This window comes from Hyperolius riggenbachi, chromosome 10, assembly GCF_040937935.1.
Source record: "Hyperolius riggenbachi isolate aHypRig1 chromosome 10, aHypRig1.pri, whole genome shotgun sequence".
Taxonomy (NCBI): Eukaryota; Metazoa; Chordata; class Amphibia; order Anura; family Hyperoliidae; genus Hyperolius; species Hyperolius riggenbachi.
The window spans coordinates 113,843,727-113,856,142 of record NC_090655.1 but is presented as its reverse complement, the minus strand read 5'-3'; the positions used below and the strand labels follow the sequence as shown (position 1 = coordinate 113,856,142).

At 43.3% G+C, this 12,416-nt stretch overlaps 1 protein-coding gene across 3 annotated transcripts in view; it reads left to right on the top strand.

The window, feature by feature from the left end:
• The window catches only part of SUFU (SUFU negative regulator of hedgehog signaling), a 75,021-nt gene that overhangs the window by 28,942 nt on the left and 33,663 nt on the right, over positions 1-12,416 (top strand). For 2 of the 3 annotated variants that reach the window (XR_011024451.1, XM_068257559.1), the window contains exons 3-7: positions 1,102-1,238; positions 4,544-4,686; positions 6,156-6,241; positions 9,973-10,045; positions 10,454-10,610. Coding sequence is in view for 2 of the 3 variants with exons in the window: in XM_068257559.1 (XP_068113660.1) it covers positions 1,102-1,238; positions 4,544-4,686; positions 6,156-6,241; positions 9,973-10,045; positions 10,454-10,610 (596 nt within the window). In the remaining variant the exon portion in view is untranslated. The remainder of the gene's footprint in view (positions 1-1,101; positions 1,239-4,543; positions 4,687-6,155; positions 6,242-9,972; positions 10,046-10,453; positions 10,611-12,416) is intronic. The other variant, XM_068257560.1, reaches the window with a different exon arrangement.

Genomic DNA, 12,416 nt, shown 5'->3' with positions numbered 1-12,416 from the left:
ATACCTTATTTTTAACTATTTTAGGCAGAGAAAGTAAAAAAGTAACACAGCCTAGTTATTTGTGTGCTTGGTGCTATACATACACGTATCTATCTCATCATGTCACGTCACCTCGGTTGTCCTTTAAAGAGACACTGAAGCGAGAATAAATCTCGCTTCAGTGCTTATATTCAGCAGGGGCACGTGTGCCCTTGCTAAACTGCCGCTATCGCGCCGCTAAACGGGGGTCCCTTACCTCCTAAATCCCCTCCTTGCAGCGGGGATCACTTCCGCATTCATCCAGGGCTAATGGCCGCAGCCCTGCCTCACGTGCGTCTGTCAGCGCGTATCTCCGCCTCTCCCCCGCCCCTCTCAGTCTTCCTTCGCTGAGAGGCGGCGATGCGCCGCTGATAGGCGGCGCTGAGAGGCAGGGCTGCAGCCGTTAACCCTGCCTGAAGAGCAGCAAAATCTACGACCAAGTTGGTCGTTGATTTTGCAGGGGGGGGGGGGGTTTAGGGTGAAGGGACCCACGTTCAGCCGCGGGATAGCGGCGTTTTAGCAGGGGCACACATGCCCCTGCTGAATATAAGCACTGAAGCGAGATTTATTCTCGCTTCAGTGTCTCTTTAAGACCAGATGAAAACTAGTGGTCCTTGTAGCATACCACTAGTATAGAAATTGACCAGTTACCTACGCGCTTTTATAAGTTAAAGGCAAAGAAGAGAAACGGCAACAGGCACTCCGGGAAACACATTGTCTGTTGTGTAAAGCAATGTGCAGAAATAAGGTATGTCAACTATTGGAGATTCTGCGGTGTGCTCCAAGAGGGATACACACATTTAATTATAGGTAAAAGTTGCTCATTGCCGTGGCACTACTGCAGTGGTTTCTTGTTTATTTTGGCAAAAGTTTATGCATAGTGGCAGACATCAGATGTACATTAACGTGCCCGTCCCTTTTAGGCTGTCGAGCTGCATCAGTGAGGGCAGCAACACGTTACACTCCACATCTTTTGAAAATGCATTTTCTGATCCTGAAAACCTCTTGGAGACATCTGACTGTGGCTCATTAGTGCAAGCAGCCAGCTGTCTGAATTGCAGTGTGTGTTTGTTTTCTTTGCAGATATACGGGAGTTGATGGGTCAAGTGGCTTTGGATTTGAACTGTCCTTCAGACTAAAAAGAGAACCAGAGGAATCTGCACCTCCAACATGGCCAGCTGAGCTCATGCAGGGCCTTGCTAGATATGTCTTTCAATCAGGTAATCCAGTTAATGTATGTAAATGTTTTCCTAATGTAGACTTACATTTTAATTAAATGTAACTGAGATGCCCCATTTTTCCACTTTAAACAGATATTTTTGGTCATGGCTAACTTTCGCCTTCCATAGACTATTGGTATAACTAAGTATTTTTCTTCCAGTCCTGTTTATTTATCTTTGACCTGATAACATCAATAAAGAGTTGTAAAGTAATGGCAGCAAACCCCTCTCCTCCTCCCAGGGAATGCAATAGCAGAGTTAATTAGTAAACAAGTGTAAAATACACATTACAGGAGCAGACAGTAACAGATTGTATACATTACTTAATTGTTACATCTGATGCATTATCAAAACAAATGAACTGTTTAAACAGGGGACAGACAGACAAAATGGGAAAGACAAATAAAATGTGTGGGTTTAATGTACAATAGAACGGTTTACATTAACCTACAATGTATGAAAGTGGATACATTGTGTATTTTTTCACTTTTTTCCTTATTTACTTTTAAAATGCACAATATTCTGCTTCCGCATTTGGGCCCCAGGTGACTACTGGCATATAACACGTGGGCACACAAATGTGGAAGTATGAGGATGGCAGCAGTGGGGACGGCGGCAGGTAAAGTTCAAATGCACGGGGCACCGGGGGTCATAAAACATTAGGGGAACAGCAGTCGGTGGCAACATCACAAGGCAGATTCCTGCAAAAGAGTTTATGCTGAACTTGATCAAAGAGATTTATCTCTTGATCAAATGGCCGCCAAAATCGCTAGATGTATGGGTACCTTTAGTGTTAGCATGTGCTGATCCATTGCATTATTTTGCAGTGCAGATATTTTGGAAGAGGTCTTAAAGGGAATCTTGGGTCGAATTGAAAAAAAATATTCTAACTTACTTTCCAGCCTCCTGGACTCCTACTGTGCCCGTGCCGTGCTCCTGATCCCCTCTGGGCGGTGGCAACCCCCGCAAAGCTGGGCTGTCACCGCCAGCCGGCCCGAGCCATGTGCACCCTGGTCACGCTTACGACGCTGGGCGCATTCTGCGCATGTGCCGTTTGCTACTGCGCATGCACAGACCGCTCCAGGAGCCTGACCAGGCTGCGCGTGGCAGTAGTCACTGGCAGTGACAGCCCAGCTTTACGGGAGTCACCGCTGCTGCCCGGAGGGGATCAGGAGGATGTCCTGGGCACAGTAGGAGTCCAGGGGGCTGGAAGAAGCCCCAGGTAAAGTAAAATATTATAATTTGACTTAAGATTCCCAATTGAGTCCATTTATTTTCCCTTGATGGTTGTGTGCAGTGATAAAGGGATTATTATGCGGGAAACCCCTGCTGTTATTTCTATCCCAAAAGGTAAAAGGTGTCTGGCCCCCTCTGGGCAACCTCAGGCTGTTCCTTTCATTGTTTTTTTTTTTGTTTTTTTTGTCCTTTCAGATGCGTATCCAATGTGATTGTGAGTGAGCTTATTGTTGGTGTAGGATGCATTTCACGAATGTTAGAGACCAGTGTTTTTTGGGGGGAGTGGGGGCACATATTTAATTCAAGCCATGAAAATCATTGAGAAAAAAAAAACCTTAGTATCAGAAACCTGAAGCTTATTGGTTCGTCATTTCAGAATTGGATGGATTACTTACCTACAAGTATATGGGCACTGGTTGCTTTATTATTTATATAGCTCTGACATCTTCTGCAGCACTGTACAGAGTACAGTATATAGTTTTGTCACTTGACTGTCCCTCAAAGGGGTTCACAGGCCGCATTCCTGAAAGCTTCTCCTCTCTCTCCTTCCCCCCCCTCCCTCCATGGCACATCATGTTTTCGTGTTCTGTGACACCCTGTTGCCATGGAGATGCAATGCAGGAATCGGTGATCAGGTGACCATTTACCGCCTGTTTGCGATTCTGCAGGGAGGGAAGGAGAGGAATCCGGCTGCCTGTCGGTGGACCGGAGTAACGGTGTATGCAGCACGGAGTTTGCCCAGCGCTGGTCTAATCCCTATAGTCATATGTCTATGTATGATCCTGAAGAGTATGTATCATAGTCTAGGGCCAATTTTAGGGGGAAGCCAATTAACTTATCTGTATGTTTTTGGGATGTGGGAGGAACCCCAGACAGACATGGAGACGACATACAACCTCTGTACAGATAGTTTCCGGCCATATGAACATTTATTATTAGTTTGTGAAACATTTACATCTTCCATGCTGCTATAATGTATTGACAAAATCATGTAGCCAAACTCGGGCAACTCCTGGTATGTAGCTAGTCTGGGCAATCCATAAAATGTAGTTGTACTCCAGGGATTATATAGCTCTAATCCTCTAGATCTGGGATCCTCCCCATTTTTGTTTACACGTGGTGAACCACACCATACTTTAAGTAGAATGACTGTCAAGTCCAAAATCCTGGTTTCAGCCATTGAGGATCAGAGTTTGACTGCCCTGGCCTACTCTGTTTAGTGCCAACCTTAGCTTTCTTTGGTTCGTATCAGGTTAGTATCTGTTAGCCCTGGCTTCAGTTTTTGTTAGGATAGTTGGAAAAGGATGGTTGATAGTGATGAATCTTGCCTAAATACTTCACTAAATGCAGCAAACTTCAGAGTGCATCTCTAGTCACAGAAATGAGACAGGGTGTCTTATAGCATAGCCATGCTGAAATGCAACTGCTGTTACATGTAAATGTTTTAATTGTAGTAGATCTAATGCTGGATACACACGGTGCGTTCCCGCACTCGATGCGCCCGTCGGTTTGCGTCGACTCGATTATTTCCGAGCGCATTTCGATGATAGGTCGATTTACATGTAAAGTATGCAAAATCGAACTAACGATCCATCAAAACGCAAATCGGACATGTCGGAAATAATCGAGCCGACGCGAATCGACGGGTGCATCGAGTGCTGGAACGCACTGTATGTATTCAGCATTACAGTTGTCTGATTCTCTCTCTCCGCCCACCCCGTCTTGTTTCTTGAACATAGCAGGGAGTGTGAGCTGGTTTACCCTTCCCTTCTTTTACCTCAGCAGCCCTGAAAAACCCAAACAGGTAGACTACAAAAGCTGCCCTGGGGTAGGTAGTAAAGGGCACTCCCAGTAAAAAGAAGTTCTGAACTCTGGCATACAAGCCATGTGAGCAGTATTCTGAGGCACGTATTAAAGCAATATTCCTGTTAATGTTAGACCCATTTACCTCGTGGGTGGTTTGGGAGCAGCTGTGCATAAAATGGGACAAACCATCTGTATTTTTTGAATGAAGTGTCTTCATTTGTGACACTGGATGCATGTTTTTCATCACTTGCTTCTTCTTGCAGAGAACACCTTCTGCAGTGGTGATCATGTGTCATGGCACAGTCCACTGGATAACAGTGAGTCACGCATTCAGCATATGCTCCTGACTGAAGACCCTCAGATGCAGCCAGTGCACACTCCATTTGGCATTGTGTCTTTTCTACAGGTAAGAAAGAATACTGAGTGGGATTTTATACTTATAAATATCATTATACCCCTTTATATCCCTCATATGGTCCTTTTCTGTTTAGATTCTTACACTGTTCCTTTAGATAGACACAAACTTGCAGTGCGTCCAGTGTTTTTGCAGGCAGACCGTGCCTACTCGGCATTTCTAGCTGTAACTGTTGTATTGTCTCAAAATGGGTCCCCAATCAATAATGCCCCATATGGGTATTTTATTTTAGTATGCACAATAAAAGACTTTAATCTTTGCCTATAGCGATAGTAAACTAGCTGAAGTGTTTGAGGGTTGTATTAAAGTTGTTTCGAGATAAACTTTTAGGGCTGGTGCACACCGAGCGGCTTTTTGGGCGTTTTCAGATCCGCTTGCGGCTGCGGATCTGCTTGGTCAATGTATCTCAATGGGGTGGTGCACACCAGAGCGGGGGGCGTTTTGCAGAAACGAAAAAATGCCTGGGTGAGGCATTTTTTGGATTGCGGGTGCGTTTCTGCCTCAATGTTAAGTATAGGAAAAACGCAAACCGCTCTGAAAAACGGCACTTCAGAGCGGTTTTGCAGGCGTTTTTGTTACAGAAGCTGTTCAGTAACAGCTTTACTGTAACAATATATGAAATCTACTATACTGAAAACCGCAGCAGCAATCCGCAAAACGCTAGCAAAACGCCTCATAAAAATAAAAAAAAGCGTTTAAAAATCTGCTAGCATTTTGCGGATCTGCTAGCGGGTTTTGGTGTGCACCAGCCCTTACTCATGGCATGATTGTGCTCCTTTCGTATAGTTTATATAGGGCATTCTTCAAGCCAAATACTTTTTTTGTTTTGTTTTAATACTCTAATTCCCTATAAACTAAACAAGCCTCGCCCACAGCTCATTTGTGTCTTGGCACTGTAGCAAGGGCTTATGGGAGCTCAGTCTGGGCAGGAGGAGGTTACTAGCCATTGATTTCAGAGGCAGAGGGGAGGAGGAGAGAGGACTGAATTTACACACAGGCAAGCTGATTGCATCTCCAGCCCTCAGCCTGTGACAATGTAACAAACAGAACATGGCTGCCCTCATTGTATCACAGCAATAAATAATAAACTTTTGAAGCTGTTTGCAGCTAGATTTGCTGTGTAAACTATCTAAACTTTAGATAAGCTATATAGACAAGTTACTTGTTATAGTTAGTTTTTCATCTCGGATCCGCTTTAAGAAAGAATAGAGGTCTAGAGAGAGAAAAATGGAGAGATGAGTGGGGAGAGAAAGGCATGGAAGGGGATGGGGTGACTTCGTGAGGGGGCATTTATGAATAGGGAGTGGCTTGATGAATGTGCAGGAGTTGATAGAGAAGGGGTGTATATAGATCCTTAGAACAAACTCTTGGTAACCTCAGAATTGCCTGAACTGTGAATGTTGGCCGGTGTGTGGCCTTGGCTTTCCTTTGTAAACCGGTATCTTGCTTTATTCTGTTAGATAGTTGGCGTTTGCACTGAAGAGTTACATGCAGCTCAGCAATGGAACGGACAGGGAATATTAGAACTTCTTCGCACAGTACCTGTGTAAGTAAAATGCCTGGCTATTCAACAGATATACAGCCACACTAAAGCTGAATACTCACCACCCGATGGAGGAAGGTGGATCCTGCGACGTCCACCTCACAACGAGCGTTCCAGGATCCATCGTCCAGCCGATGCATACTCGCGACGTCACACGATGGGCGCAAACAGGAAGTCATGGGATCGCGGTAATTAGCGCAAAGTCGTCTGGGATTTAAAAGATCAGCCGTGGGGCCGGTTTCACCGCGCGATGGGAAGTGATTACGTGCCTGTACCCGTAGATTGCAGAAGCGATCGCTTGTCGTCAGAAAAATCGATTGGAAAATCGTGTCATGGGTACAGGCCTGTAAGGCTTCTTTACATGTATTTCACAATGTTAAAATGGCAACGTAATCGTGTAGTGAGAGGATTGGGGAGACTGACATGTTTCTTTCCATTTAAGCAATGCTAATTGCTCGGCTGTCCCGCTCCTCCTATGCGTGTATTACAAGCCACACTCAGAGCAAATGTGCTTCCTTGTCTTCTGCAAGCAACAAGGGGGCATATAGTGATTTGTATTTATCAGTTAGTCACTTTACACAGTTGGATCTCGATTATGTCTTAGCAACTCATTTATACGGTTTTGCTGGTTCCGGCCCTTTTTAAGGAGATTTCCCCTTTTATTTTGTTTAGTTGTCAACTGTGGCAGGACTTGAGGAAATCTGCTGTAATAGGCATACCGACAGCAATAAAAATAAAGGACTAGAATTATCAACAGAAAGTGAGGGAAACTTAGGAAACACTATAATAAAACAACAACAACAAAAAAACATGAGCTTCTAACCCCGCTTCATTCTGCCCAATTCAACAACAGACTAGAGGTCGCTGTTTCAGGAAACCTTTAGTAGCAAAAAAAAGTTTCTGTACTGTGTTAGCCAAACAACGGATTAACGGATAAACAGTAACCAGCAGCACAACTTCCATCAATGGCCTCAATTCACTAAGATCATGCTGGAGATAATAAGGCAAGAGAAAACTTACCTCCACACGTGAGAGAGTTATCCTATCTCTTCATTCCTTACGTTACCTCCTCTGTTTTTAATTTACCTCCTCTGTAGTTAATTTACCTCCTCTGTAGTTAATTTACCTCTTCTGTAGTTATTTTCACATGCAGTTCATAAACAGCCTGTCTTTAACTGGAGTTATTTTAAGGATTGAAGAGTTAACTTAAAGACAGAAGAGTTAACTTTAGGTTTGCCTGAGGTAAAATGTTTCCTGAATACTACATGCCTTATGACCATGGTAACAACTCTAGAAACGTTATTAAAGACAGGAGATAAGCTTAGTGAATTGAGGCCTATGTGTTTACTATTTGCCTGCATCAGTGTTTTACTTCAGCTAACATCTGGAAATATGCCTGCAAAGGGGACTAGATCCCAGAAAGCTTGCATCATTTAACTGTTAGGCCCCTTTCACACTGCGCGCGTTTCCAGCCGCGTTTTGGGAACGCGTGCAGGAGGCAGACACTCACGACATCAGACAGTGCATAGAGTGCACTGTCTGATGTTCACACTGCATGCGTTCCGGACCAGTGCGGTCCGGGAACGCATGCTGCACGCATTTTTTACAGAAACGCTTGGCTGACCCATTCACTTCAGTGAATGGGATCAGCCACGCAACGCATACAAACGCGGATGGCGTGCGTTCGTATGTGTTGCGTTCCAAACACACAGCCGTCCGTGTTTGTAATGTGAACAGGGTCTCAGCCATTGAAAGGTATTTTTTTTACAAAACGTTGTTTTTTCTACCTATAGGAAACCTTTAGGAAATTTTAAAGGGGTTCTTTCGCGAAAAAGTTGGCAGTTAAAAAATGTGACAGATGACAGGTTTTGGGCCAGTCTATCTTTTTAAGGGGGATTCTCAGGGCTTTCTTTGTTTTCAACAGCATTTCCTGAACAACAGTTGCAAAATCTAACTGACATAATAGTGTGCAAGTGATTAGGGAGGCTGGCTGGTATCTTGCTATTTTGGCAGTTAAACTGCTGTTCAGGAAATGCTGTTGAAAACAAAGAAAGCCCTGAGAATCCCCCTTAAAGAGAACCTGTACTGAGTAAAAATATTTAAAATAAACACACGAGGTAACTTCAAATGAACATTACATAGTTACCTTGCCATCAGTTCCTCTCAGAAGCTCACCATTTTCTTCTGACAATGATCCCTTCCAGTTCTGACAATATTTTGTCAGATCTAAAAATATATCAGTTGCTGTCAGTAAAATATCAGTTGCTGTCAGTTATAGCTGAGAGGAAAACGGATGTACCAGGTAATGTCCATGTTTCCCTATGGCTCAAGTGGGCGATGTTACAGTTTAACTGTGTGCTGACCAGAAAGCTGTTATGGGTAATGGCTATTTTCAAAATGGAGGACGGAAAATTCCCTTGATCATAGTGAACAAATAGGACGCGGGACAGGAGAAAGACACTGAGGAGTAGACTACATGGAAGGTAAGTATGACTTGTGTATGCTTATTTTGACTTTTATTTTCAGTACAGGTTTTCTTTAAGCTGGCCACTAATGGTCCAATTTCTAGCGAAAAATCGTTCGAGCGATCAGAAATTCTGATCGGATTGGTTGTAAATAATCTCCATTGGTGGACACAATCGATTATGAACGAGTGAAAAAAATGTTGCCCGAATGAGTTTTCGTCGAACGAAAATTTGGATTTTCTTGGTGGTCGTGATAGATAGGAAGCAAAGATTGGTTAGTTGATGGTGTAGTGAACGATTTTTCGTCCGATCAGTATTTCTGATCGCTCGAACGATTTTTCGCTAGAAATTGGACCGTTAGTGGCCAGCTTTAAAAAGATGGACTGGCCCAAAACCTGTCGTCTTTCACATTTTTTAACTGCCTACTTTTTTCGCGAAAGGACCCCTTTAAGCGGAGGAAGAGAGTTATATTTTTCAGAACTGTAGTTTCCTTGAGCCTCTGGAGATTCTAATGCTTTTGGACATTGCGGCTTCACCTCTTGCTCATGCCATACAGCCAATGCTCCAGAATGTATATTAATACCTCCCTGGCATTCAATTTCCCCAGGATTTCTGTGCAAAAAGTGATCCAATTCATTTTCACAACTTTTTTTTCCTGTAACTTGCCAAAATGTATCAAGCAAGGGTCTAGTATACAGTGCAGGAGAGTATTGACGTGTCTGCACGTCAATCCTGTTCACAGCATGTTTTGTATTGATGTGTATAATCGTCAGTACCGCTAGGGAGGTTAAGGAAGGGACTAATCAAAGCATAGTCATATAGCTCATGGAATGGGCACCTAACAGGTTCATTCTGGGTGAATACTAGCATAGCTAGTAATATTATTTAGTATTTATATAGAGCCATCTTCCGCAGCTCTTTAAAGAGTATATGGTCTTGTCACTAACTGTCCCTAGAGCGTCTCACTATCTATCTTTTGACTGGTTTTGGATATCTGGAGGTTTCCTGCAGGAATGTAAGGCTAATTATTTATAATCCTTGAGCATACCACACAGCGTTTGGGGAAGGAGGGGGGGGGGGTCTGTATTTGGGGATATTATAAGGCCCTGTTCATTGTGGGGGTTGCAGTGCGACTTTATGGAGGCATCTTAACACAGAAAGCATAGTGTGCTAGGCACTGTACATACCCATGTCTATCACATCATGTCACATGTCACCTAGAGTATCCTTTAAAGAACATAAATGGTAAAGTGTTATCTCTCTATACAGAGCTGGTGGTCCTTGGCTGATAACTGATATGAGAAGAGGAGAGACTATTTTTGAAATTGATCCTCATTTGCAGGTATGTCTACATATTAAGGTCACTATACCATTTGGATTAATGTACTTGTAACACCTTCTTACTTTACTGACTTCACCTCTTATCTCAGATAAGCTTTTCTTGGTTGTACGGTTGGAAATTACAATTTCTACCTGCAGTCTTCTATTGGGTTAAGAGACAATGTTACAGCACCCTGATATTCATGTGACCCCCAAATTTATGGAACTCAGAGGTTAAGAGCAATATTTTTGCATAGCAGTTCTATTCTTGTGTTGTGATTTTTTTTTTTTTTGTTTTTTTTGTTGTTTTTTGTTGTTGTTTTTTAATATGAGTCTTTTATAATGGCCATAGAGCAAGCAATAGTTTGAAAGCCGATGATGTGTCAAGAATATATTCACAAAGGGATGTTTTGCTTCTTAAATCTTCAAGCAGGAGAGGGTTGATAAGGGAATTGAAACTGAAGGCTCAAACCTCAGCGGTGTGAGTGCTAAATGTGCATGGGATGATTTGAGCCGGCCGCCGGAGGATGAAGATGACAGCAGGAGTATTTGTATTGGGACACAACCACGCCGACTATCAGGCAAAGGTATGCTGTAGCTCATGGTGCACACGTGTTTTCCTTTCCTCTGCTTTTTGTGTGTAATGCTGAACTCCAGTCAGCTGTGATCCTTGTGAAATACTGTATATATGAAATCTCTTACCTGGCACAAGATACTTTCCAGCAATACAGAGTTCTATGTCCTCCAATTCATCCCTTTTGCATTTGAGCATCACAGCATGGGCAATGTTGCTTTCCCATCCTGATTGTTTAGTGTTTATCATCAGATTACTGCAGGATTCATTGTTTAGCTTCAACCCTGCTGTAATCAAGTTCACACTGTAGTGCCAGCTGTAACCCACCCCATCTGATTTTACAATTGTTATCCATACTTCTCACAACTGTGTAGTATAAAGGTCTCTACACACGCTATCCAAAAGTCACCACAAACGAGCAATGTCGTGGAAACGACTTTACCCCTAACAAAGACAAACGGCAAATCAACGCCATTGTCCACACACCGATATTGCAAAAGACCAAGTAATCACAATACTGTGCACAAAAATCAGAAGCGACATTTCACACTATATGCCTGCATGCTGTAGAGCAATGTCAATTGTGCTAAACTGTACACACCTGGCCAATTGCACGATATCTGCCCAACAGTCGTCTGAGTTGGTCCACTGGATAGATGGGGCAAAATACCCAATATTGGTCACTTTCCAGCGACTTTTGTATAGCGTGTGTACATTGTGTATGGGATTACAAACATAAATGTTAGCAAGTGCTCATTCACATGCAGCACTGGCTATGTAAATGGTCAGCAGGGTAAGCCTGTCAGCAAATATAAAAGCACAGCAAGTATACCTGCTGTACCAGATCTAGCAAAGGCTGAACCAATTTAACTATCCTCTGTGTCCCAGAAAGAGACATCAGATGCACATAAGGCAATTGCTTGCTTAACAGGCTGTCTCATGCCCCCTCCTATCCACTGCTATGTGATTTGAGATCTACCTGATTAATGTATCCAAATTACACCCAGTCTGTTAGTCCTATAATACATAGATGTGCAAAGGATGTACAGTCTGGTTGTATGAGGTATTCTAGACTGAGAGCATTGTGCAATACACACAGCACAGCCGGACTGTCATGCATTGCCACTGACAGCCTTGAAGGAGTTATCAGGCAAAATATATATATAAAAAAAAACTTTACTCACCTGGGGCTTTCTCCAGCCCCTTGCAGCCGCCTGCGCAGTAAGCCGCTTGATTGACGGTGGTTCGAGAGTGGAGCTGTCGGCGTGGGACAGTCGGCTGCAAGAGGCTGGAGAAAGCCCCAGGTGAGTAAAGCTTTTTTTTATTTTTATTTTGCCTGATGATTCCTTTAAGACTTTTGTATTGGGACTTTATTCACACATCCACCTTTTCCATCACGTTAAGGCTTGTTCACACAGGCTTTTGTACGGCGGTACACAAGGTTTTTGGCGGGTGATGGATGTTGCATCCATCAGCGTTGCGCTTCAAATGAATGGAACCATTTTTATTTTTTTGTAAAGGACAGCTTTTCATGTCTGAATTAAACATGGCAGTAGATTCCTTCGTCTCGGCTTGGAAGCTACATCTCTGCATTTTGCATCAGCCAAGTGAGCCGCCAGGCTCCGTCCCACCAGCCGACCATGTGAACCATGCCTTAAAGGACAAATGTAGTAAGAAGTCTATTGAGGCTGCCATATTTATTTTCTCTTAAACAATACCAGTTGCCTGGCTGCCCTGCTGCTCTATTTGGCCACAGTAGTGTCTGAATCACACCAGAAGCAAACATGCAGCTAATCTTGTCAGTTCTGACAATAATGTC